Source organism: Haliaeetus albicilla, chromosome Z, assembly GCF_947461875.1.
Source record: "Haliaeetus albicilla chromosome Z, bHalAlb1.1, whole genome shotgun sequence".
Classification (NCBI taxonomy): domain Eukaryota; kingdom Metazoa; phylum Chordata; class Aves; order Accipitriformes; family Accipitridae; genus Haliaeetus; species Haliaeetus albicilla.
The window spans coordinates 21,805,158-21,832,801 of NC_091516.1; the positions used below are offsets into that span (position 1 = coordinate 21,805,158).

Genomic DNA, 27,644 nt, shown 5'->3' on the forward strand with positions numbered 1-27,644 from the left:
TGGTTTAACTTAAGGCAAGTCTAAGGTAGTGCTCAGTAGAGTCACATGAAAAACTTTTATTCCTTGGCTCTTATACCCAGTAGGAGACGCAAATGAGATGGTATGACAACAAAAAGCCTATCCAACAAGAGGCTGAATGGCCTCATTTCTTGTCTACACAAGCATCCACACTTTGCTGGACTTTGCTGGTCTGAACTGTCAGGACTTCCAGCTACAGAAAGAATGAAGTGGATGATAGGAGGATTTAACAGGGCATTAAAATCACTGAAAATATCTATCTGGACTTAAAAAAAAAAAAAAGCTACCAAAGACTGATGGCCTTATTTAGAGATTCAAAGTAAGATCTTCAAAAAGCTGTGAGTCTCACCCAAAGTGTGGACAGCAAAGGGCAGAAGAGAACAGGGAGACACAGGAGGACTACAGAGATGCTGTTCACCGCTGTAGGGAGCAAATTTGTGTGGCCAAAGCTTGATTAGAGTTCAAGATGTCCAGCACTGTGAAGGACAACAAAAATAGCTTTTTTAAATATGTTAACAGCAAAGGAGGGACCAGAGATAACATTGGTCCGTTACTCGATGAGGTCAGTCACCTCACAAATAGGGACATAGACAAAGCAGAGACGTTTAATGCCTTTTTCACCTCTGTCTTTAACACCAGTGATGGGCCCTGGGACCCTCAGAGCCCTGTGTTGGAAGGCGGTGACTGGAGGACTGGTAAACTACCAGCCAACTCTGAACTGTTTGAGACTTGCTGCTCCAGCTGGATGCACATAAACCTATGGGGCCCGATGGGATTCATCCCAGGGTACTGAAAGAGCTGGCCAATGTCATCACAGGACGTCTCCCCATTGTTTTTCAACGGTCTTGGGAGTCTGGAGAGGTCACAGTCAACAGGAAGCATGGCAAATGTCCCAATTTTCAAGAAGGGTAAAAAGGAAGACCCTGGTAATTACAGGCCTGTCAGTCTCACTTCAGTGCCTGGTAAAATTATGGAGAAGGTTATTCTAGGAGTTATTGAAAAACATTTGAGAGACAATGCAGTTGTTGGTCATAGCCAGCATGGGCTCATGAGGAGGAAAGTCCTGCTTAACTAACTTAGTTTCCTTTTATGACAAGGTCACCCATCTAGTTGACCAAAGGAAGGCAGTAGAGGGGGGGGGGGGGGATTTTAGCAAAGCTTTTGATACTGTCTCTCACTGTATCCTTCTGGACAAAATGTCCAGCATACAGCTAAACAAGTCCATAATATGTTGGGTGAGCAACTGGCTGATGGGTCAGGCTCAAAGGGTTACAGTAAATGGGGATACATCACGCTGGCAGCCACTCACCAGTGGGGTTCCACAGGGCTCAATTTTAGGCCTAGTGTTCTTTACTGTTTTTATAAATTTTCTGGACACAAGAATCAAATGTACATTAAGTAAGTTTGCCAATGATGCTAAACTGGGAGGAGCCGTGGACTCCCCTGAGAGTAGAGAGACCTTACAGAGAGATCTGCATAGAATAGAGAGCTAGGCAATCACTAAACATATGAAATTTAACAAGAGCAAGTGCTTGATTCTCCACCTGGGATGGGGTAATCCTGGTTATACAGGCAAACTGGGGGGATGACAGGCTGGAGAGAAGTGCCAAGGAAAGAGGTCTGGGGGTTTGGGTTGATGGCAAGTTCAGTATGAGTCAACAGTGTGCCCTGGCAGCCAAAAAGGCCAACCGTGTCCTGGAGTGCATCAAGCACAGCATCGCTAGCCGTTCGAGGGAGGTGATTGTCCCACTCTCCACTGCACTGGTGCAGCCCCACCTTGAGTACTATGGGCAGTTTTGGGCGCTTCAACATAAGGACATCAAACTATTACGAGTGTGTCCAGAGGAAGGTGACCAAGATGGTGAAATGCCTCAAGGGCAAGGCTTACAAGGAGCAGCTGAGGTCACTTGGCTTGTTCACCTTGGAGAAGAGAAGGCTGAGGGATGACCTCATTGCAGCCTACAGCTTCTTCAAGGAAGGCAGCGGAGGGGGAGGTGCTGATCTCCTCTCTCTGGTGACAAGCGACAGGACATGAGGAAATGGAATGAAGCTGCATCAGGGGAAGTTCAGACTGGACATTAGGTAAAGGTTCTTCACCGAGAGGGTAGTCAGTCACTGGAATAGGCTTCCTGGCGAAGTGGTCACAGCACCAAGCCTGCCAGAGTTCAAGAAGCATCTGTATGATGCTCTTAGTTACATGGTTTAGTTTTAGGTAGTCCTGTGAGGAGCAGGGAGTTGCACTCGATGATCCTTATGGAACCCTTCCAACTTGAGATATTCTATGATTCTAAAATGAAGATAAGGATGTGTCCCACAGGATGAAAATACAATTTAGATACTGTTTGATGTGTATGTTTTTCCTTACTTAAAGAGAAACCTATTTCCATGAAATGCAGATTAGTCTACCAAACCTGGTAAGCCTGAAGATCTAACAGGGTGGCTTTAATATAGGTATATCTTTTTATCTTTGTAATTCAAGAGTAAACCCATTGACTTGCATGCTGTTATACTGATGCAAAAAGCCTGTGGGAGGTGAGAATCAGGCCATCAGATAGTAAAGCATAAATTCATGAATGCACATGGTACATTATAAATTTACTTTCTGAATGTTGCTCATCTGAAACAACAGAAAGAACTTATTTTCATTATTTTAAGATTATTTACAGTAGCGTGCAGGGAACTTTTTTTATTAATAGGAACACTTATTTTAAACTAACATGAAACTTTGGATTATTTCTTCTTACATTTTCATTTTAAAAAGCTTGATAATTCAAGTAAACCGAAATCTCTAAAAAAAAATTAATCTTTCAGATCTTGTTTTTAAAAAGTCCCTTCAAAAAGCAAGTTTGACTACAGTTGAATCATGACCTTTTTTACAAGGTGCTTCTTGGGAAGAACCCTCCTTTTACAGTTCAATACTGTAGCAACAGTAATATAACTTAAACTTTCACTTAACAAGATGTTCATAGTTCACATAGTAAGAACTTCAGCATGATCCTTGCTAATTTACAGAATGGCACAAATCAGTATTAATTTGGGGTTATATAGAAGCTGTTCCCCAAATATCCATAGATTAAAATAGAACTGTAGGACACATTTGGGGGTGGTGGCAGTAAGAAGAAGGTTTCTGATTTTGAGTGTGTGGCTGCTTTTGGCTTTCTTTTCTGACATGAATATTGATGGTTTTTTTGTCATCTGAACTAAACAGTCCCAGCAAATATGAGAGACATAAATGTCTTTGTATATGTCTCAAACAAAGGATTTCCAGATGGTCTGATTATATTGACACAGTAAGGGTCCTGGCCTAAAATCAATGCACCTATAAGATTATCACACGTCTGCGGGATTTTTGCTTGACTGTATGAAACCCTTGCAAAGTTCTCTGATCAACAGCTTTCAGATTTTAAAACACTGATGAAATTATTTCACAGAGAACATCCAGTTTGCTGTAACCATATTTTATTTTCCCACGTTCACCACACCATTTTTTGTGATTCTCGTTCCTATAAAGGACCTGGCACCCGAACTGAGCGGCTGGCCTCAGTCTCTCACCCCCCCCCCCAACATGTGCCAGCTGCAGCGCCATGGATGGGGTCTAATGCCTAAAAGGTTTTTCAGCACTTCAACAGGTGTATGCAGCAACACCCTGGGCCAAGGAGCAACAGGGCACTTCCAGCACTGCTATCTGCGCGGCCAGCACAGGCCTCGCTATCAGAGTTACAGCAACTGGCTCAGCTCGCAAGTTCTGCGTTTTAAAGAGGAGGAAGAGGGTACAAAAATAATAAAAAATAATGCGGGCGGGGGGGCGGGTAGGAATCAGCCTGCCTGCAATAAAACCTGTTTGACGCGTGGGAATAACATTCTACCCCTGTTAGAAGGGGATCTAGGGTCACAGGGCTCTGGAGCCTGTGTTTCTTTTCCCTTTTTTCCACTTTTTCTTTCCTCTCCCCCCGCCCCCCCTCCCCTTCTCTCTCCCTCTCCTCCCCCCGCCCCGCCCCGCGAAGGAACACGCCGTTCCCCAGCCCTGCCCGGCAGCTCCCGGGCGGGGGGCGCACTCCCCGCCGTGCGGGGGCGCCCCGCCGCCGCCGCCCTGCCGCGCCTCTTCTCCAGGCATTACGGTAGGAGGGCCGCGCCGCGCCTCTTCCACCTGCCAGCGGACTTTAAAGTTGCAGCCGGCCGAGGCGCGCGATGACTCGGGTCCTGGTGCCCGGGGCGGGCGGCAGCTGCTGCTGCGGGTGCGCATCGCGTCGCGGTCCCGCCGCCGGAGCGAGGCCGGGGTCGCCCCCCTTCGGCTTAGGGGGAGTTTTTCTCCGTCGCCCCCGCCTGTCTGCTTTTGTCTTTCCACCCGGTGGCAAAGGAGGGCCGGGGAAGGGCGCGGGCGGGAGCGGGCGGGGGGGCTGGTTCGCCCAGGAAATCCCCATGTCTGCGGCGGGTCACCTGCGCGGCTGGGCCGCCGGCCCCGGCGCTGCCGCGGATTACCGCCCCTCCGCGCCTCTGCAGCAGCCGGACGGCCGCGGGTAGAGCCGGCGCCGCCGCCGCCGCGGGCTCGTCCGGGGCAAGCCATGGAGCCCGGCGCCCCGCCAGACCTCCGCGACGTCGAGCAAAAGCTGGGGCGCAAAGTGCCGGAGAGCCTAGCGCGGCTGTTGCGCGGGGAGGAGCTCCCGGGACGCCCCGCCGCCGGCGCGCCCGCCCGCGGCCCCGCCGCGGCCCCCGGCCCCCGCCGCCGCCGCGCCGCCCCCCTGGCCAGGCTGGAGACGAAGCTTCACCTCCTGAGGCAGGAGATGGTGAGTAGCCGGGCGCCGGCCGAGGGGCCCTACGGCAGCGCTCGGGGCGTTTGCAGCCCTCCCGCACCGCCGCCTCCCTCCCGGCGGCACCGGCCCTCCGCGGGCAGCGCTCCCGGCAGGGTCGGAGCGGGACGGGGGCGGCTTTCCCCGCTGCCCTGCGAGCCGTCCGCGCCGCAGGCAGGTGGTGCTGGCCGCCCCCGGGAGCCGCCGCGGCCTGGCGTCCCTCCGGGGCGGCAGCAGGGAGGCTGCAGCCTCGGCGGCTGCCCCGGTGAGGAGAAGGAGGAGGCGGCGGCGGCCGTTCCGCTGAACGGCGTGGGGGGCGTGTAACGTGTGGGCTCTCTGTCTCGCAGAGCGGCCGGTCGCCGTTGGCTTCTCTTCCTCTGTCAGCTCGTTGAAAGCGCTGAAAGCTGGTGTATCAATAAACGAAATAATGCACGAATCTCCCTCTCTCTGTTGCAAGTGCGTTTTCTGCATCACACCTGTTTTCTGCCGATGACTAACACCTAGAGAGACGCTGGATTGTTTTCGGGCTGAAAATTGGCCTGGTGTTCGGTGACTCAATTTCTGGACATTGGTCTTCGGAGACTTACGTAGTTCCAAACAGACTGTGCAGAAGATGCACAGTAGTTCTTAAACAACTGTTTATAATTTGGCGGAGAGGGGTTTTTTTTCCAGTCGTCTCTGGTGGGACTGTGCTGTATTTAGTTCAGAACTTCTAACTTGTTTACAGTCATAATGCAGGTGCTTGTCCTACTTTGTATGGCACCATCTCAGTAGATTTATTTTTTGATGATGCCGTAAAACTGGCTTCACTTTTTTAAGGCAAACCAAAAAAACGCCCTTTGCAAGCAACTGAGCAAGCAACTAGTGAACACTCAGCAGATATGACTCTGACAATGCAGAGTACTTCGGATGTGTAAGCATAGTTGGCTTCCATTTTTATTAGCATGTAATTGTTATGTGAGGTCCCAAAAGACTCTTTTGGGTAGCAGTTCTTTCCGTAGCTCTTGCTACTAAGCTTATTTGAAAACAATACGGAATTTGATCTTGTTGGGATGAGTATTTTGCTGGCAACGTGTTGAGATGACTTTATGCAACTGTCTTGGAACTCGGCCATTCTCAGCAAACAAAGCAGTCTCATCCTATGTGAACAGGTATAATGCCATGCCATCTGTCCCTGTGCAACCTTATATATATATATGCAAAAGGTGGGTGGGTTTTTAAGAGTTTGTAAAGAATAAACTTGCTAGGGTTAAATGGAAATCAAGAATGGATATTCTGAGAGTTAATAGCCAAGATGATGACCTTAATCTTGAGAGGTGATTTAGAAATTACAGTTGCTATTGTATGGCTTCATGTGATTTAAGAGATCCTCACAAGTCAAACTATCAAGGTATTTTATTGTAATGACCACTGTGAATTTCAGTTTTAACACTAAGTTCCACACTGTCAGCATATCTCATGTTTATTTTTCAATTTTAAGCTTGCACAAGGGTTGTAGAGTGACCTGCAGGTAGCTTATAATATAAAACTCTTAGTGATGTTGGACTGCAAAGGGAACAAATAAGGTAGCCAGAGTTCTTGGGATGACTGTCTAGACGTGTCATGACAGTTAGGCCTATTAAGGGGAGTAGGAGGGGGAGAGTGACTTGCCCTCTTTACCTTTTCCTTTCAGGTTGGTCTCTTCACCTACTTTACACTTGCAAGTTTCATGTCACAATCTTCAGTTTGTCTCTTCTTCCTCCTGCCACCCAGTTTCCCTCTTTTTCTTCCCCACCCTCAGCATGAACGTGTTTTAGTCCCAACATCCTTGACCTCTGCTGTTCTTTGTCACTTCAATGACTGACCAACTGACTTTCACATCTGAACTCATTGCTCGTGCTAAGTAAGGGGAGTTCTGTTACGTACCTCTTCTCATTTGACTTCTAGTCTGTTTATGCCCATTAAACCACAAATATAACTATTTGTAGAAGGTGAAGTATTGGTACTCTGTCTATATCTTTTTCATGCTCTCAGCTGTCTTCTGTAATCCAGAGTATGAAAGTGAACCATTTTCCTGGGGTTTTCCTGTACTTTCTTTAGTAACTTAAAGATTTTCCTCTATCCTTAAGAGTAAAGTAACCTTAAGAACCTTCTTCAGGTTCTTAATCTGTCACTTTCCCCTCTGCAGTTTTCTTTGTGATGTTTTACAGATCTGATAAATTTAAGAATAATAACAGGTAAAAATCGCACTGTTTCTATATTTGTTTCTCTTTTTTAATGCACATCATTCCTAGAAAGAAGCCAAAACTTCTATCTAGCTTCTTATTTCACACCTCTTTGTAACATTCTTTGGCTTCATTGCAAGGCCTAAGAAGCCTTGAGCATGTAGAAAAGTAGTTTATAGCTGCTGCAGTAGTAAACAGATGCAAAAAAATGGAAAAGATTAGAAGTTTAGAAAACCAAGTGTCATTCGTCAAGCTATCTTTTTCTAGTTGTGCTGTGATGGCAGCTTCTGCAGCCCACTCACTGAACTTTGGACAGACACATCTGTGCTTTTTTTGCTTGCTTTCTTCAGACTTGAGACAAACTTTTTGTAAGCATTTACAAAACAAGGTTATTCAGGCTCTTCTTTTCTAGTCACGTATAAAAAGCTTGACACTGGTTACTGTGGTGACATCTTGATCTTTGATGCTGAGCAGTACTGTCTCATCTTCTTGTACTCTTGTTTCTGTAAATGAAGATATTTTGGACAGATGTAGCTATTTTCAGTTTGTTTGGTTTTGTTTTTTTTTTAAACTTGGCTTTATATAAATTGCGCAGTTATGCAGCTCAACCTCTGTCCTTTCCCACTGCTATTGTTTGTCACAATTACTGTGCCTGTGCTGACAAATTTCAACTAAATATGACAAACAAAGCAATTTTATAGATACTGCCTTCATATGTTTTGACTTACCATTGTGTTTAAATCATGCTGATCCCAAAGCTCTTGACTGTGCTAAGGATGCATTTTACTGTTAAGTACATTTTCGTCTTGCTTTTGAGTTCATAGCTACTATAAAATACCTCTGTGTTCCCCTGACATCCTATTGTTTGTCCCCTGACGGTAAAGAACAGGGGGAGCATACCTGAACCTGTTTGTAATGCTTGGGCATAGACACCAAACCTTAGCTCAGGCAGCATATAATCCTTCCAGTGACCAGAGTAAATTCAAACATACAGAGTGGAAGCAGATGGAAGTTTTCATTCATTTAAAACTGGAGGGCCATCTCCTTTCCTGTCAATGCACACTTTGTCCTTCCAAAGAAGTTGGTCTTCTGTTCTTCCATCCGTCTTATATATGAGAAGCTAGTACTTCTTGCTTCAGAACAAAGTAGCAATATCTGATGGACTAGATAGTTCTGAGGAAGAGAGAGATGGTGGAAGCTTTGAGAAGTCTGTGTCATCGAGTTGCCATGTCCTTGGGCTGGAAGAGCATGAATGAAATGGTGGAAGTGATTACTTCTCCTGTGTCATCTACTGCAGGGGAATGTTAAGAGATAAGCATATTATCATGTCAATATTTGACTTGGAAGTGCTGGGTTTGACTGTAAGTTAAAAGCACCTGGCACGTGGGTGCTGTGTGTGTCTGGCAACTGTACATCTGCTGGCTAAAGGCCTTGAGGCTTGCTTCTTGCTTCTTCAGATCCATTTGCTGTTTGTAGTGTATGGTTCTTTTCCCCTCAAGCCTTGTTTTGCTGATGGTCACTGGAATCACACACAAAGCACCATGGAGTATCTTTCTTGAAATATGGACCTGCTTGGCCAGACCTCCTTCCCGTTCTTTACCTTCATTTTTCCCTGCCAAGGCCATGTTGGAGACTGTGTTGGATCCTGAAAACCTCTGAGGCATAAGGCCATGAAGTAACAGGAGAAGCAAGACGTAATTGCCAGTGTGGGTCAAAACGCTGTGCTCTGGTCACTAGGATGTGATGAGTACTTCCTCGTAGCCAGTGGGCCCTCGATTCAGCATGAAATTTGTCACAGTGTTAATGTTAAACCCTTTCCTCCTGTGGTGTTTTAGGTGGAATCTTCCATTGGGGGATTAATAATAACCCTTTACAGCTGCAGCCCTGTTTCTGGTGTGTCCTGCTCCTGAGGTCACCATTCAATACATATGACTTCAACAGCTACACACTGCAATAAATAATCAGTGAGGTTCGTTCTGCAGCCTGAAATGATACTGCTTCAAAGCCTCATTTCTCCTTCATAAGTTCTCAGGTTACTCAAAGGGATATTTTCTTAACACCTGAAGAAAAAGAGTGTGGAGGTTTTTTTCTTTTAATTAAAAAATTTCCCAGATCAACTCTTTATTGCCTCTTTGAAAGCTAAAAAAGTTAAACAGAATATAGTCTGCATTACATGCAATAAAAAAAATTAGCATGCTTTGCATAAAAATATTTCAGGCAGAAAAGGTAAACTGTGTCTTGCAAGTGAGGGGTAAATGGCAGTGCTCGTACTTTTAGATGAAATTCCTTCCAGTGAACGCTGTTGAGGATCAAATATTATTAATGAGTCTGAAGGCCAAACTGGGTAGTCTGACTGCAGCAGTTTTTAGGGTGAAGAGATAAAGAAATGGAAACAATCCTATTGCCAAGAAGCAGAATGTGTCAGATGTAGGCTAAAGCTATTTGAGATAGAGGCATATTCCTATGCTCTCTCATTAGTTGAGTTTTCTACCCCTTTGCTCTCCTAGTTCTATTTTAGTATAACTATTTTTAAAAGGCTAATTAACATGAAGCCCTGACAAAATGAAGTGGAAGTGAAAGAACTTTTTACTGATTAGAATTAGGGCAAATATGACCATTACAATGCCAGTCCTTCTCTTACTATTTGGGTTTTTTTTTAACATATCCTTAGCCTGTAAATGAAGGTGCAGCTTGGAGGGGTGAGCTGCTGTAATTCTATTCTACCAGCTCTTAAGAGTTTTAACAACTTCAGATTTGCTTAGATTTACTAGATCCACAGTTGTGGGGGGTCTGCCTTTATTAGTTTCTTTAAAGGACCTTTTTTAAAAAGTCAACAACTATGACTTGAAACATGACTTTGACACATGTTGTAGGTATAGGCTGCTACATTCTCTGTTTTGTATGATAACATCAGTTGACTTAATTGAAGCCAAGATCTGGTGCAGTGTGTCTAGTCAGCAGTGCAAAGCTGTGTATCAGATGCTGGTTTTCTATTAGATTAATTGGAATTTTTGCTTAAAAACTTGATTGAAGATAAAATCTTAAATATAAAATTACTAGTGGCTAAGCCTCAAGTCTGTGTAGGAGGGTTTGATTAACCTTGGTTTCTTACTGAGAAGTTGTTCAGTGAATCCCTAAAGTGAGGCTCTTAGAAGTAGAAAGAAGGCATACAGAAATAGAAATTAACTTACTTCCCCAAGTCCTCCTGAAATTCACTGAAAGAGCTGGTCATCTTGGTTCTTGATAATGAGTTCTTTCCTTTATACCCTGCAATTTGTATGATGTGGAGGAGTTTGTAATTTTTACATATAATGCAGTTTGGGCAGTGATATCATAATACTTGGGTTAAAAGGGATTTGTAGATTGATCCTTAGGGAAAATGATCAAATCTAGCAAGAAAAAATTGCAACCTAATTATAGTACCAGAACTTTGCCAAGTTTTCCATCTTTTCAGGCCATCTTTGGAAGGATGAGGTGAGCAAGGATATTTAAATTAATGCATATTTAAACACATCTTTTGACTGGTAAATCTCACCCAGTGCCTGGCAAAAGGATCTGAATTGTAGAACATCTCCACATTGCACTCAGTCAGTGCTTATGGCCATTCTCATTCAGCTATAGCAGCCACTGAAGGGTTTAAGTACCCAGGAAGTACAGATGAATATGTGTCTGTGAAACACTGCTGATGCCTTACCTAGGAGCATCAGTGTGAAATTCTTCAGTACAAGTGCTTCTGTCTCATGTATGGATCGTCACAGCAGTGTCAGGGATATTTCACTCAAGACTTCCAGTTAGACTGCCTGTGTACAGTGAGACTTTGCCAGCCCTTATTTCAAAGAATATTTATTATCATTTCATGGTGTTTCTTTCCTGATTACTCTGCTCCAAGTGGAGAAGAAGCATTTTGGCTTAGAAGTTGCTTTTTAAAGTCTGATTGCTGACAATTTGTAATGAAAAGACATGAAAACTAAACCCCTTCTGCATGGAGCTCTACAGTTTAAGTGACTTATAATAGCTTTTAGCAATTAGATTACAAACTTTCTGATGAAATCAGCAGAACAGCATGATTTTCATAGAATAGCCTGGGATGGAAGGGACCTCAGAAGATCATCTGGTTCAACCTTTCATGGGAAAGGGAGCCTGAATGACATTATTGAGCACCCTGTCCAATCACATCTTGAAAACCTCCAGTGATGGGGATGTTGCCACATCTGTGGGGAGGTTGTTCCAGGGGTTGATTGTCCTCACTGTAAAAAAGTTATTTCTTATATCAAGATGAAACCTATCTTGGTGCAACTTATCTGTTGCCTCTTGTCTTCTTCACATGGCTCCTCATGCAGGGAGAGCCTCCGTCCTCTTTGTAGCAGCCTTTTAAGTACTGGAATACTGTGATGAGGTTCCCCCTGAGATTTCTCTTCTCCAGGGAGAAAAGACCAAACTCCTTCAGCCTTTCCTTGTAAGGCAGGTTTTCCAGCCTTTTGATCATCATAATTTTGTGTGGATACTTTGTTTTTTTGTGGATACTTATGGCTAACAACAATTAAAAACTACCTTTTGTTTCTGAGCAGGAGAAACTTGAAATGCACAATACCAAATCCTTAGATTGAGCAGAGGTGATGGCCAACAAGTGCATTTCTGCTCTTTGATGCTTTTATTTTTCCAACAGTAAATAGTTAAAGAAAAAGAATACATTTTCAGTTCATTTTTTAAAGGTTACAAGGTCCTTTGTTCCCTGCCTTCAAGCTCAAAACCTAAATAAGTTTCCACAGTGGACATGTTTATTTCCTGCGTGTTTAATTTCTGTCCATGTTCTGGAAGAGAGGCTGGCTACTGGAATCTGGAGCAAATGAGGATGAAGTTGTAGGAGTAAAAAGACAGAGAATCTGAGCTGTTGAAAAACAATTGGAATTTAATTAGGGTGCAGTTTCTCTCTTGGATTTTCACCTGCATTTACAATCACAGAAGTTGTGCACCTTTCCTGTAAGCAGTTCCGAAAGATGGTTCTCAGATTACTGTTGTAAAGATTAAGAGCTCTGAACAGAAAATTATGGGTAATCTCATAATAAAAGGGGAACATTTTGTTACAAAGGCAGACTTGTAGACTTTGTTTTCCAGCCCTCACTCTCTTAAGTGGGCCTGCTAGTTATAAGCATTTACCTGTGGTGGATTACTTTTTGCCTTCCTGCCAGTTCTCTGTGTTGAATTTTGGCTTCGGCCACCCACTTATCCTTACTGGTGTGAAATGAGAGCTGGTATCTAGGAGGGCAACTGGACCCTGAGATAGCATCAGTGTATCATTTAGTTTCTTAATTTGAGAAGTCCGTAACTATTTGGATGGCAATGCTAAGGCCACCTCAGATCAGAGGATCTGTCCCCTACACAGTCTGTGAACTTCTGTACAGATATTTTTAAATTCTTATTGAAACACAGGTAAGAGGCAGCGCTTGAAACTTTAGCAGTTTTTGTGAATGCAAACCTTCTGTACTGGAGATATATGGGAAAGTGATGATGTTACAAGCTGTGATGACTCAGAAGTAGCTTGACCAAATACTGCTCTAAAATAACTGCAACAAAAATGGCTTTTTGCAGGCTTTTCAGAAAGCTATTACATTATTTACAATGCTGAAGAAACTGTTAATTGCAGCTGTTCAAAGCAACTAAAGAAGGAGGCGGGAGAAACTTGAATTTGGACTGAAGTGTGAGGGTGTCCATCAACACAGCAGTTCTGAAGAGCAAGATTACCCAGTTTTGGCTGATTAGTTTACTTAATGCTTGGGGCGGTGGTGGTGGGGAAACAAACTAAATTCTGAAATACTTCCATATATCTGGTTTTCTTGTTAGGAAAGTCTGGATGTATTTTGGTCACTTAGGCTGTTCTGTTTTGCTGTCACGCGGCCTTGTACATTCTGTAGTTGTTTTCAAGCACAGTTTTGAAATACCATTTTTGTCATTGGATAACTTCAGTTAATGCCAAAAGGGAATCACAGTACTAAGAATTTTAAACCTGTGAATCTTGATCTTTTCAGACACTTAGGAAAAACATTAACTTTTTTGTTGCAGATGGGATAAGTTGTTCAAGGACCAGAGAAGGATTGGAGAGAGAACTGAATAGGAGTGATTGCTACAGAGTTTGAGGAAGAGGTTGAAATATTTGTTGTGAAATACATGGCTGCAATGAAAGCCAAGGAAGAGAATAATAATTAAAGTAATGAAGTTTCTTTGATGTAGAAGGCAAAACATTCCTGCACATCTGTACTTTGTAGTTAAGGATATGACTGTGAGGGGCTCTTCCTTTATCAGGTGAATGGCTACAAACCAGATCTGGCTGGGAAACCTTCTGTGCCTGCACTCACCGTAGTAATGCTGATTATGAATCGGTAAGCCTCGCCCCAAGGGTAAGCTGCTTTCTGAACTTGATTTTACTCTGTAACCTGATGCCATGTGAGTATACAAACGGCCTTAGTATCCCTAGACCCACCTATGCTCTTATTTTGAGTCTATAGCAAGCTGTAGCTGTGCTAGGAGTGAAACCTAGAATGACAGAGACAATATTTTTGTCTGTGTCCGTTGAAACAGTTGCCTTGTAATCCACGTGGTATTCCTATTTGTTTTCCTGTAGTAGATAGGTGTCTGGCTAGGATACTTAATTCAGTAGTTGTTGAATTCACAGCTATGTAGTGGCTTCTGTCAAATTAAAACATTACTAAGGATTGTGCCTGCAACATGTCTAGACTGTTTTGTAAAGTAACCAGTATTGGAGGATGTGATTTGGAGAAAGATTTTAACTATACTTATTGAAGTAATCTTCCTTCTTTTTCACAGCTTTTAACATGCTTTCTCTTTGTTGTCAGTCATTTTCAGCTTAGGTGTCAATGTATGTCTTTCCATGTCTGTCTGTAGTGAGAGCTGGGTTGTGTCCAAAGTGAGTGGGCCCAGTAGGTACGTCCTGAGGTGTTCTCCTGCAAAGCTGTTCAGCTACGTGCCTGAACAGTTTGCAAGCTTCAAGAGATGCTTGACTGTGTTGGGGAAGTATTCATGATAACCAACTGGAAGGAACCCTAGTCTGGAGGGTGACCAAAATACATCCAGAGGGTCTGTAAGCCACCTTGCATTACAGCTTTGAAAGGTATAAACAACACAGCTAATTTTTTTTTAAATCTAGAAGCATATTCGGATGGTCAGTTATTTCAGAAATACCCTGTGTTGTGTTCCAGCGGCAAGTCCCTCCGGCTGCCTACCTGCAGATGAGCATGTGAAATAAAATATGCCTGAGGATTTGCCCCTCAAAGTTGCTCCAAAGGAAGTTTCCCTCCTTCCATAAGAGGAGATGAGAGGACACTATGGAGTATGTCAGGTGTTAAAGTTAACTGCTGTGTTTTGTCAGAATATGCAACCTCTCCCAGAGCTTCCATAAACATGGAGAAGAGCAATATTGGCATAGCTATGCAACCCTGCTCTCAGCCATCTAATCCTTCTCCTTCTTCCCCACCAACCTGGCATTTCTTAATAAGTAGTTTTGTCAAGGGAATGGTGTGGCACATTTTTTAATTAACAGGAAGCAAACTAGCTAAGCTGCTAGGAGAAGTTATCTGAAGATTTTGTTTGCCATGCTGTAAAATAAACTCGCACGACTGTATGGCCCTGCTGGGTGCAGTGCCAGGTGAAGTGAAAACATTTAGTGCCTGTAAACTACTGGGAGTTTCAGATATTATAAATACTTTACTGGCTTATTTTGTAATTTTGTTCACTGTTGTTAGATACCAGCTGCATTCATGACTAAATAGCTTCCAGAAGGAGAGCCATTTTACTGCATTGCTGCTTTGGCCATGAAACCTACCTCTCTCTAGATACAGAAGGAAGCATACATACAAGAATTATAATGTAAGAAATGTGTTGAGTGTTTCCAAGCTCCCACATTTTTACCCCAAGGTAGAATCAAAGTTAGAACAGCTCTGTTGCTTTGCATTTTTCTGAGTGTTAATTTTTTCTGTCTTCCTACAGAATTTCCACTGGTTTAAAGAAATGTTCTATCTGAAAATGGTTGTACTTCTTTTTATAACTCAGATATGTGCTTATGAGACATAGCAAACATTGGACACAACTCTCTTAATACTGAGTGTTTGCTGAAAAGATTTTTTAATTTACAAAGCTTCAGATTCTGACCTTGACCCTTCCAATAATTATAAATGACTAGGAAAAACAGTCCTGAGAGCAAGGAGGAAACTGTGAAGCATTTCTGTGTAGGCAGAAACAGGATCTGCATTGGTTTGCCACCTCTTCAGAAAACCAGTGAAGTGAGTATCTAGTGTCCTTCCTGGGATGAGGCTAACAGGTAAGTTTGGAAGGATGCCTGGGGAAAGCCTGTCCAGCCACATCGCAAGCCTGGATTTGGTCTCTAAGTTTGGCTGCTAATACAGACCATTTTCTCTCATGGGCAAAGCCAAACAATGTGTGTTTAGAACAAAGTACATGATGATAAAACAGTAGCAATATAGTGGTTTTGTGTAGTTTGGTACTGAAGAATCCTTTCCATGGGCAGGAAGGTTTTCTCACTAACAGAATTTGGATGGATCTGTGCAAAAACATGACAACTTCGAGATGTCATTCAAGGAGTCATTGTAAACCCTGACTTTAGACCATTGTTCTAGTCTTCTCAAAACTGTACAGTTATGAGAGGAGCAAGCTTGAAGCCAGAGGAGTAATTTTTAGAGGACTTCTCCTGATCTGTTATTGCAAGTGCATTGTGGATTCACAGGGCCACTTCAACCACTGTAACAGTTAATGGGCTATCCGTATGTTGTGGAAGAATTGTGCCGTACACTGAAATATTTTAGTCTCAAGTGGTGGCCTGTGGCGGGTTCCTAGTGTTACAGGATTTGTGGGAGAAAACTGCAAATCCTGCAAAAGTAGAGGAGAAAGCCTTTTTGCAAGAGCAGAGCAGCACTACTAGCATGCCAAAGCAACAGTAATTTTCTTCAAATGCCAATGGAATTTACATACTCCTTCATTAGCACCTAGCACTAGTTGCTGTGACTGGAGCAATGGAGTGGAGGCACAGTTGCTTTTTTCCCCATAGACAGATGAGGTAGCTCACAGTGACCATCATTTCATAGAGCTGGTTATACATTCACCGGTGCAGAGCAGCAGTCCTCCCATTTCAGAGGAAAAAGAAATGGAACCCAAACAACAATATGATGTTTAAGCTTTTGTCATTTCTCTACTTAATTTCTATTAATTTATACTCTGTTGAAGTTAAATGACAAAATTACTTCAGAAGAGCCCTAACCAGCCCTTTTCAAATACAACTGTACTTGTCTAGTCCAACTCTGTTGTGTCCCAGATTTCCTTGCCTAGTTCTCCCACTTCTGAGGTCACTCTTGGTTATTGGCAAAGGCATATTTGTCTTTTCCTAGCCATCTGGTGCAAGTCTTGCACCTTATTTCTGCTCCCCAACTACCTTAGTAGCTAATATTCCATCAGTAGAAGGAGAAATGGGAAATACAACCAATGACTGTGATTCCTTCCCGCTCTATTCATACCTCTGGTAACTGCATTGATAGTTATGATTAATATTCTTTGCTGAACTAGGATCAAGCCACACTGCCTCAGTAGTCTGCTGTGTAGAAATCCTGGCTAAGAGCAGGTTTAGATATAAAAAGAGCAATGTGACATCAGCTAGAGTGGTGTAAGAGAAGCTGAGGTTGGCACCACATGGTGTGGATGATGGTTATTGGTCAGACACAGGATCAAATAATATGGAAAGACTGGTGCCTAGAGTGACTGTTTTTGCCCTAAAGTTTACAGTTAATGACTGATTACTGCTGCTTCCTTCTCACGAGATGTCCTTGGCTAGAAGCATAGGATTTCTGTTTATTTAATATATGCTTTAACTTTATTACCTGGATTATCATGCCTTGTGACTTCCAGAACAGATCACTGCAGTGTGTTCTGTAGGAGCCAAAGGGGCTTTTGGCTTTTTGAGCCAAAAGGGCTCAAAAGCTGCAGCTAGGACAGCCTGCAGCAGCCTGCTTGGCTAGTTGTGTTGGCCATATTCAGTGTTTCAGCTTGCTGAAAATGGTTCTAGCTTCCTGTTTGCTTCTACCTTTTTAACCTGGAGATCCCAGATGTAGGTTGGCTGCTAGCTGCTTGATACCTTCTTAGCGGGTGAAGAAAAACCAAAGTAGTTAACTATTTATAGATATCTGGAAGTTTGGAAGGGTATTTTTTGTTGAAAGACTCAAAATAGGCAACTTTGTTTCATTTTATCTGAAAGATCTCAAATTTGCTAGTACATTCAGATGGGCACAAAGCCTGTACATGAACTGTATTTTAACAGGATGGTGATTACACTGATGGCAAGATTTGGATGAAGTTTTTCATTTAAAAGAAAAAATAAGGCTGAATCTGAAAGACACACAACTTCAAATAGTGAACAGATTGAACTCCAGGAAAAAAAAACCCAAACCTTATTTGATAACGGTGTTGACTCATTTTTATTCAATAAGTTTGAAAAGATTTAGTACTGAAACATGATGTTCATAACTTTTTCATTGGGAAAAAAAACAGTGATTAGCATGTTACTTTCTAAATCTGTTAAAGCAGTTCTAAGAGGACATGTGATCACTTATAATTACAAGGCTATCTTAAAGTTCCTTTTTATTCTTATTCAGATAAACCTTCAGTAAATAGGATGGGAGTTTGCCGTTAATAAAGATTTGGTTGTTAGATTAAAAGTATGCTTTTAAAAGGACCTACCCCATCTCCAGGGCCCCATAATTATTACTAATGGAATCCCATTTTGAATTCTGGGGACATTCAGACAAAGGTTTGAGGTTTTTTTAAACTTATGTGTCTCTGCAGTGGTGTTGTGAAAGCAGACTTGATTTTCAAGAAAGTTCAGATTTGTCTCCAGTAGTAATATTGTTGTGTCTCAGTTCTGACTTAAGGAAACAAGCTGGGGGGCGGGGGGGGGGGTCCTGATCTTTAATTTTTTTTTCTTTTCAAAATAATAGTGAGGAACACTGTTGTCTCCTTAAAAGCAACATTTTCAAACTTTGGATATACCTGTAAGCAAAACCCATGATCTTCTTTCACTTTAATTTTAGCTCTATGCTTTCGAGCATACTTACACAGGCCAGTATTAAAACCAATTAATTTTAAAGGAATAAGCAGGTCTGGAGTGCTCATTAACCAAACATAATTCAGAAATGAACAGATATTTTTGTCTGTTCTTTGCACTGTATTTTTAAGAGCATGTTTTGGTCAAGACAGGCATAAATAAGGCAGAGAGTGAAATGCAATGGAAAAAAAATCTAGATATTCTGTTGAGCCCCACTGCTGTCTCATGTTTGTGCAGAAGACACATGGAGTCCTGTGTTATGGCTGGTGTCCAGAAGATGTTATAATGATCCTGTGATCATCCATCTGCTGTAACACTTTCTGACACCCACAGCTGATTGTTACTGCTGCATATTGACCTGAATGTTTGCAGTGGTATTATCTTGTCTGTCAACATATGTGGGTCCATAGTATGGATTTTTCTGGACATTTTCACCTCTGTCATAGCAGATACATTTCTAAGGTCAGATGCTGCTTTTATGACAGCAGTATGGGATATTTGGAAATATTTAGTAAAAACTTCCTGTAGCATTAGAAGCTTTTTGCTTTTCTGAAACCCCTACAATTCCTCACTGCTCCCTTTCATGTTCATTCAACTAAGCTTTAAAATAATCAGGACCTTCCTTTTATATTCATTCATCCTTCTGAGGCTGGATGTTTCTCTCTGAATTCTGTGGTGCTTCCATATTTAAAGAGCTAATTTAGCATTTATTTTATTTGAGCAGGAGGTGATGAAATAGGCACTTAACTAACTAACCTTTATTTTTTTCCCTGGTCCTTGCTCTGTGATGTATAGCATGTTTCTCTCTGATAATCATCGTCACAGCTACTTTGTAGGTATTGAAATTGTTTCTTCTTTTTCACAGTAAAATAAAAAGATGGCCAAAAAACTAAAAAGATTCTCCCCCTGAGAATTTTGTGTTACACTTAAGCATACAAGATGCCTCAAATAGTATAATGCTAAAAAAAGGAATAAAAATTGTACTCTATTGAGTGAATGATTCATCCAAATCATTGAGTTTATATTAGGTATTAAAGCAAATGCCTACCGATACTCCACAGAAAAGGATCATGCACATTTCAGGGAGGTGGAAAAAGGCCTTGAGATCCACTTTTTTGTTATAGAGATAATGTAATTGAACTATTGCACAACTTGGTGGTATGTTTTTTCCCATCAAGTCTAAAGGGGATCAATTAGTATGTATAAAATTAACATATTAAAATAAGGTGTTGTAAAAGAAATGTAAATCACCAATACTGTAATTTCCTATACCAGGTGATAACAATACCAGCATAATATTTTGTTCATATATTTGCAAGAAATGTCCCTGAAACCTCTTCATTAAATTATTTGCACTCATTGCTTACTGAGCTAACTCGCTCCCTCGTGAAGTTGCTCTGCCTCCTGATTGTGCTGGTGGTGGCTCAGATCTGACCTGCCCACTTCCTTGCTTTAGCTAATGGGTGTTTGGAAAGCTCTGCTTGCAGAAGGAGAATCCTCTTCTGGCTGAGGTCGAATCACACTGTCTCTCTTTCTCCTTCCTAGTTAAAAACCACTGTTCACAAAGCTATGTTATGTTGCTGCCAAATTTTACAGAAGGACCTGTGGAAATACTTATTGTAAACATTTAGTGCAGGATTGCACTGAACTGCAGCAGGTTGAAACAAGATCATGACTAGGCTAGAGCGTATTTCTAAACTAGCAAGGCTGAGAGCACAGACAGAAACTGAAGACTGAATGACTGCTCACTTTCTGAACAGCTAGGACTTCAGTGGTTGTAATGAATGCTGCCTGAAAACCTACTATGGGGATTTAAACAATTTTGGAGTCTTCAAGAGAGACAAGAGTATAAATAATCTCATTTGCAAAAGAAGGCAAAAATTAAGCAATCATGACTGTTCTGTAACCTGCCACAATGTTTTTATTGTGACTCATTATGGAAGTACAGCTGAGAACGGTCAGTGTAACTTGCTCAATTGGCAGAAATAAAGTAGATCAGCAAACTGCAACTCCAAATCGATGGTGGGTTACATAAATTTAGCTTTTGTATACGTAGCTTTTGTATGTGCTCCCTCATTGTCTGAAGATTACCACAAGCCTAAAAAAACATGAGGAAAGAAATGGAAAAATGTTCTAGCGATACATTATAACACAAGTCCATGCTGAAAGAAATCAGATGCCCAAAAAGCTGTTGATCTACATATGTCACTGTTGACTGAAATTTAATTTACCGAAATCAGTGTGAGGTAAATCATAGTCAGACACACACGACATAATGATGAACACTGGCGCACCTACCTTGACTCACTGACAGTCTCATCGCTGCCAGACTTTGGTCACCACCTCCATTGTTTATGCATATGAAGAAATTAAAGAAATGAGAGAGCTCACATACAATGTCAGGTTGATTGGGTTAGCTTGAATTATTGTAGTGCCTGAATTAATCCAAGCTAGTTAACTTTGTGGCAGAGTGGATGTGGAGCATTTCCACAAGCAGTTGCAGTTCCAGCTGTGGGTAGTTGATCCCTTCCAGCTAAGAGTAGTAAACCTGGTTCTTACACTCTGTAACATAAAAGCTCGCTGGCTTTTTGACAGGTGATGCTGGAGGTTCCGTTCAAATTCAGAAGTCAGTCTAGGCATTCTGCCTTTTCATCTTGATGCTGAAATACCATTGCCCAAAGTGGCTTCATTCTATGAAGCAACCAATACAAACATCCTGATTCACTGGGACAATTTTGAAGTAGGCAAGAGGCTTAAAGTCATGCACATGCATATGTACTAACTAAAGTAAGATGGAGCTCATGCACAGCCTATTAATCATCCTGTGTGTTTAAGGAGCAGACATTTGTCCCCTATCTGTCATCTGTGGGTTTATTTTAAACATGTTAAATGGAAAAAAAGCATTTCTTTCACTCAGTCATGTTTAGAAGCTATTGCAATACCATTCTGAGCTTGCTAACCTTCAGGTGTCATGCTTCATGGTTTATGGTGGTTGCTTAATAAACAAAGCCTGTATGTGTGACCATGCTCATCCCTGTTGTAAACTTGACTCCAAATAAATGATGCTTGCATTCACATATTATGAATTTTGGACTTTGAATAGGTTGCTTGTGGTCTTTTTTGCTTGTTATGTATATTCTCTCACAGAATTGGTTAATGAGGGTTTACTTATGAGTTTTACATCCTTTTATATCTGCTTATTAAATTTGTATCTTCACAAGACTCAATAATTCAACATTGCCAGCAAATGGTTATTTTATTTTTCACACTCTAACTTTTCTCCTTGGGAATTAATTTTCTTAGTTACTTTAAAAATTGTCACTCAATATTTGTAATAGCAAAAGTAACACCAGGAGAAAGTGGAATAAGGTTAGCTTTTGTGAATCAAGAGACTTCTCAGAATTCAAGACATTATTATTTGGACACTGATTGTTAGATTTTGTTTTGTTTTGTTACATCTCAGATGAATTAATGGAATTCATTATTCCATGGAAAACTGAGGTAATCTGCCTTTAAAAAAAATAAAGGGGAGGTGCATAGCTGGGTAACCATGAAGCTGTTTATCCTGAATGACATAGGAAATAGAAGAAATTGAATGGGAAAGTGGAAAGCTGTCTCTGACACACCCTAGAAAAATGAAAACAGCAGTAGCGTTAATACTCCTAAACCGTGGTGGTCACACACACCTGTTTGGCATGGAAAGATTCTACTGTTTTGAAATTCTGTTTGTAAAATGGGCATTAGAGGTGGGTATGGCAGTGTTTAACAACAGATGGGATTGGCTCCAGTGCCCATTTCATTCATCTAAACTTTTCACGTACTAACTCTTCTGCAAGACTGCTCACATGCTGAACTGCTGAGCGGCTTTCAGTGGGATACCGTATTTTGCTACTGTTTCTGTCCAGCTTCCATTTATTGTGGAATATCAGTCCAAAATTATACTGCTTTACAAACACAGATTGCATAGTAGCCAACCCTAGATCAGTGTTTGAGTCCTGCTTGAGATCCTGTGCAGAGCAGAGCTTCTGAGCTGAGTGACTTAAATAGCTCCCTGAATCCATTAGCTTCTACGTTTAAGATTTTGTGTCTTGGGCTCTGGCTAAAAGATTTGTCTTGAAGGAAATACTTTGTTATTCAGGCTAACTCATTTCTTTTCCTTTTACTAGTGGGCTCTTTACAGCACACAACATAAAGGTGTTGAGGAAAAAAAGGAACTAATAGCTTTTAAATAAACTTAGGAGTATCTTTTCCTCAGACCACGGTTTATGGTTACCAATAATATCCCTGCAGACTTCCTGTAGTTAAAAGAAGCAGCAGCAGCAGCATGTGACCCCAGGAATCTAAAAGTAATCTGCAGAAAGGAACTCAAGTTGCAGCCAGCTTTGACAGATTAAAATGATATATTGAACAGAATTTTTAGCTTTGTCTTTTTGGAGGGGAAGGAGACCCTGTGTTTGGAGCCAACTGGAAGCTATGTCTGCAGAACATGGAGCAGGAGAACACAAGTCTGAATGCGAGTGCAGCTTTGATCCAAAAGCAAGGTGATCAGGTTAGGGACAGCTAATGCACCATTTTGGGTGACTGCCAGGAAGTAATAATTGTCTTTGTTAACAGCCCTGGTCATTAAGAGTTTTATTCTAAAACCAATAACCTAGTCAAGTCATTTTTTAAAAACACTTATATATAAAAATAAGATGCATATTTGTATGTATCTGTGTATACTTATATGTACACAGATGACCATATGTTTGCATATATACAAATTCTGTTGAATAAATTATGACAATGTTGCACATGTTATTATGGAAGACCATAAGCAAGGCTAGTTGTTTAAGGAAGAAGTATCTTGTTAGAACAACCGGTATGAGAGGAAGGGAGGCACAGACAGGTGCTTAGGCCAGTTATCCGTTCCAGACTGAAGATCTGGTTGTGTGTGAATGCTCATCTGTTCTGTCCACCTATGCTACCAGACTGCATTACTTGAAAGATGCTGTCACTTTAATTTCACTGTTTTCTCTTGCTGTGACTAGCTGTTTGTTAAACATTTAAGATCCTTCCTGGGGGTCTGCACTATTGTGATTATACAAACTAAGCAAAAAGATACAAAAACCTGTAACCACAATTTCTTTTTTGCTCTTTTGACACAATTCGTTTCCTCTGAACACCACAAGTTTGTGGTGAGGACTGATACACACTCACACACACCTTCCCTATGGTAGTGCTGTGCTCTACCTTTAACTCAAAGAGCAGCTGTAGAACCTGTTCTGAAATACCTTTATTAGCTATGCACCTGTTACTGTGCATAACAAATGGAGCTGTTAAACATGATGAGATTTTATTGTGTTTAGTCCCTTTATTTGAACCATCTTGGAACCGACTTGTTTACTCCAACAGTTACATGGCTTGCAGTTACATAAGTGAGTACGAACTAATGTGATTGTGTCCAGGCTAAAGCAGATAAGAAGCAAGAAATGCCGTAGTGACACTTTCGTGTTATCAAGCAGATGATGAAGTAAACCATATTAAAGAAAGATGACACTTGGTTGACTACTTTTTAATCTTTGGTTTAGGAAAGCTACACTCTTAATATGGGAGACTTGGGACGATATGGTAGCTTGGAGGAGGAGGACTCAAGTATGCAGGAATGCAAAGAATTACTCCCAGTAAGGCTGTTCCACGGAAATGCTGAAGCTGTGGGTGCATTTAGAGCAAAAAATTATGTCCTGTGAACTGACTCTGAAATATACGAGATGTCTACTTTATCTAAAAGGGGCTGTTTTATTAGAGGTGTATTGGTACTACCTCTGTTAAACATTTCCTTAATCAGCCTTTTGGGAAATTTGCTGTCTCCAGGCTTGCTTATATTCAGCAAGTTGCTGAAGTTTGTAGTTGCATTTGAGAAGTTGGGTAATATACTGCTTTCATGACAACCTAGTTGCTGAGCAAATGGTTTATAGTGATTTATGGGTAGGAGTAGAGGAACTGGCTTGAGCAGGAGGGCTACGAAATGGTCAATCTGTTTTCAGAACCTCACATCTGAAACAATGATAAATGGGCAGTATTGTTAAAACTGTGAATGTTAAAGCTATTTTGCACGGTACCAGGTTAGCTATGTTAAATCCTGTGATATTGGATTGAGGATAATTTAGAAGTCATTGTGGGGACTGGGGAAGGATTCTGGGAATACATCTGAGAGTTACATAGACAATCTGTTACTAGCAAAGCTTGAAATATCTTTGTGTTGGATAACTAAGCACCCACCAGCTGCTCACTCACTTCCCTCTCCCCCGCCAGTGGGAAGGAGGAGAGAACTGGAAGAAAAAAAGTGAGAAAAACCCATGGGTTGTAATAAAGACAGTTTAATAAGTAAAGGAAAGAAAGAAAAAAACCAAGTGATGCAAGGTCAGTCACTCACCATCTCCCACCAGTAGACTGATGCCCGGCCAGTCCGCAAGCAATGGCTACATTGGAAAGACCAAACCCACAGGTTTTTTTGCTGAACACATTATATGGCAGGGAACATCCCTTTGGTCAGGTCTGGTCAACTCTCCCAGCTCTGTCCTCTCCAAACTTCTTTCCCAGGCCCAGCCTACTCACTGAGGGTGCAAAGTGAAAAACAGAAAAGGCCTTCATGCTGTCCAGTCACTGTTCGGCAACAGCTGAAACACTGGTATGCTCTCAGCGCTGTTTTAGTCACGGGTATAGAACACAGCATCATACTGGCTGCTATGAAGCACCCTCACCAGAGCCAGTTCAATCTTCTGCAGTATCTTAACAGAATAAAAATACATTAAAATAACTTTTTGAACAACTGTACTGGGTCAGTGTAATTTAGGATGTTGAGAAGTTAGCTTCTAAGTATGGAAAGAACCATGTCCAGACTGTACTCTTGGCAAAACAAACAGTCTTTGCTTCCTGAGAATACTGATTCCATTCCAGTCCATTGTGGGTGAACAATAGAGGTGCTATATTTCTGTATAATGATTGTGGACGTGGAGAATAGCATAAAATGTCTATTGTCTTACATAACAGATACTACTTGTTTTCTTCCTTATTTCTCAATTGAGTGAAGACATTCAAATTTTCAATATACTGTATATTCTTTTTTGAGTTAATAACCTGAAAGTTAAGATGTTAGTGCCTTGTGAAAGAAAACCATGTAGTATATGTGTATGTATCAGACATTACGGCACACACATTTCTGTAAAGAAGTACACTCAAATTATATACAAGGGAAAGTATTTTCCAAATGCATGTATTAAAGCAGTGACATATCTGCATGTAGTGTGCTTGATTAGTACAATTAAAGGATGTAAGAACATGTGATAAAATATGACACAAATTACATGCTAGACATGGTATCCGTATGAGTTAATTGGAAATTACTGGCATTTTTTTTCCAGTGGTTTTAAGCATGCATGTCCTGTGTTGGCACTATGGCAAAAGTTCACCTAGGTGGAGGTCTTACTGTGGAAGTGATGAGACTGAAGTGTGTCTGTTGTGATGTCAAATATTTGGTAGTGCTGAGGTGCTGTTGGAAAAAGCTAGAGAGTTGATTAGGTCACAAACTAGCATTATCTTCTTGCAGTATGAATGCAAGTAGCTTTTGGCTCTCCACACTTGATGTTATGGTCAAACCTGGAATCATCTTCAGTTTTTCAGATTGCCTTTTCAGTATTTTTACTTGTTTCATGTGGTGAATAGACGGTCACATAGATTTTTTTGGCAAACACTTGTGGTGTCTCAGATTAAAAGAAAGGAGTGACAAATCAACACATAAGACCTTTAGGCCTCACCTTTATGTGTTATCTCATTGTGGAAATTTGAGTAAAACAGTGGCTTGAAAAGTTAATTTGTTGAGGAAAACATGAAGTCTGTTAACCTAAATATATCTGTGAAATGCAGCACTGTAATATTCCAGTGCTTTACCATACACACTTCCGTGTGTATGCATCAACCACCACAACTAAGTTTGAAAGTAGGACTTTGTGCTTAATGTGTATAATTTATTTAGATATTTTTTTGCAAATTGTTGCTCTTTATGTTAATCTATAATAAGTTGTTGACTGTGAACTCATTACCTTCATCTAATGTGGGTTTAAATAACTTGAAATTTACAGTTTCAGTAAGTTCAATACTTCAACTCTTAGACATTTATACAGTAGCTTGCAACATAAACTCAGGTGTAGTGTGAATAAAAGTTAAAAGTACACAAGCCTTTTTCCAAATGATGCATATCTGAAAATTTTAGGTTACCCAGGGAGCCATAATAAGGATAATTTGGGGTGAATGCTTAGCTGCCTGGATCTGCTAAGTAGCTCACAGTAATTGTAAATGGAAATGGGTTTGCACCGTACCCGGCTACTAGGAGGACAATTAACTCTATCCCAGCTGAAACCAGGACAGTCTTGCTTCTCTGAATAATGAAAAGCTATCCCCAGAAGTTGTCACAGCAGCTGTGTTTCTCATCTAAATAGCATTGTATTAGTGTGTGTACAAATCTTGTCATTGACTAGTGTTCCTGTTAATGGACTGCTTATGTAGTAGCCTAATCAGGTTCCCACTTGAGCTTCATTGAAAATATTAGTATAGCAATACTTCTACTTTTTTTTTTTTTAACTAATTATTTAAATACATTTGTCCTAGATGTGAAAGGTGGATTTTTTCTGGTTTTTTAACTGATTCATTGCTTCCAGCCTGCTATTTAGAGTTTGATTTTGAAGAAAATGAGTAATTTTTTTAATCACTTTTGCCTTGTAGGTTAATCTCCGAGCCACTGATGTGAAGCTTATGCGCCAGCTACTCATCATCAATGAAAGTATTGAATCAATCAAGTGGATGATTGAAGAGAAGGCCATTGCCAGCAGAGGTAGCAGTTTGAGTGGCAGCCTGTGCAGCCTGCTGGAAAGTCAGGAGACATCCCTCCACGGCAGCTGTAACAGTTTACAAGACTGTAGTGATGGACTGGATGGAATATCAGTGGGGAGTTATTTGGACACCTTAGTGGATGATGTCCCTGGTCACCAGACCCCTTCAGATGTGGACCAGTTCAGTGATTCTTCTATTATGGAGGACTCACAGCCTCTGCATAAGCATCCCAAAATTGATTCTGATGAGTACTACTGTTTTGGTTAATAAAAACCAAGTTCCAGTAGGACGCAAATGCACTTGTACTTACTCTTTTTCTTTGCTGCTATTTTATTTCATGTGCAAAACTCCCAAACTTCTCTTTGAAGGAAAACATAATATGATACTTTGATTCCATTTCATAAATTTCTGTTGCTTCTAACACATTTTTTCCTTGGTCATTGGGCTTTCCTTCTCCTGACATTTTCTTTTCCTTAATTTATTGTTGCAATTTTTCTTTTTTTGTTTTAATTTTTTACAATGCTGTATTTACAGGTCTTTAAAATTGGTGAAGAGTTTCCTAAGAGCTTTATCTTTAAAATGAGACATCAGGGAATGGGAGCAACAATTTTGTATTTGTTGGCAATAAAATATCTTCTGATAAATACA

At 41.2% G+C, this 27,644-nt stretch overlaps 1 protein-coding gene across 1 annotated transcript; it reads left to right on the top strand.

Annotated features, from left to right (window-relative positions):
• Positions 1-4,138: 4,138 nt before the first annotated feature.
• On the top strand, positions 4,139-27,644 carry LURAP1L (leucine rich adaptor protein 1 like). Its single transcript, XM_069775808.1, has 2 exons — positions 4,139-4,802; positions 26,889-27,644. Exons 1-2 carry the CDS (start codon positions 4,581-4,583, stop codon positions 27,261-27,263), a joined length of 597 nt encoding a protein of 198 aa, XP_069631909.1. The 5' UTR covers positions 4,139-4,580; the 3' UTR covers positions 27,264-27,644.

Excerpts from the sequence above, each read along its gene's own strand:
- LURAP1L (XM_069775808.1), top strand. The coding sequence starts at position 4,581 with ATGGAGCCCGGCGCCCCGCCAGACCTCCGCGACGTCGAGCAAAAGCTG. Across the intron at positions 4,803-26,888 it reads ACCTCCTGAGGCAGGAGATG|GTTAATCTCCGAGCCACTGA; the intron begins GTGAGTAGCCGG and ends TTTGCCTTGTAG.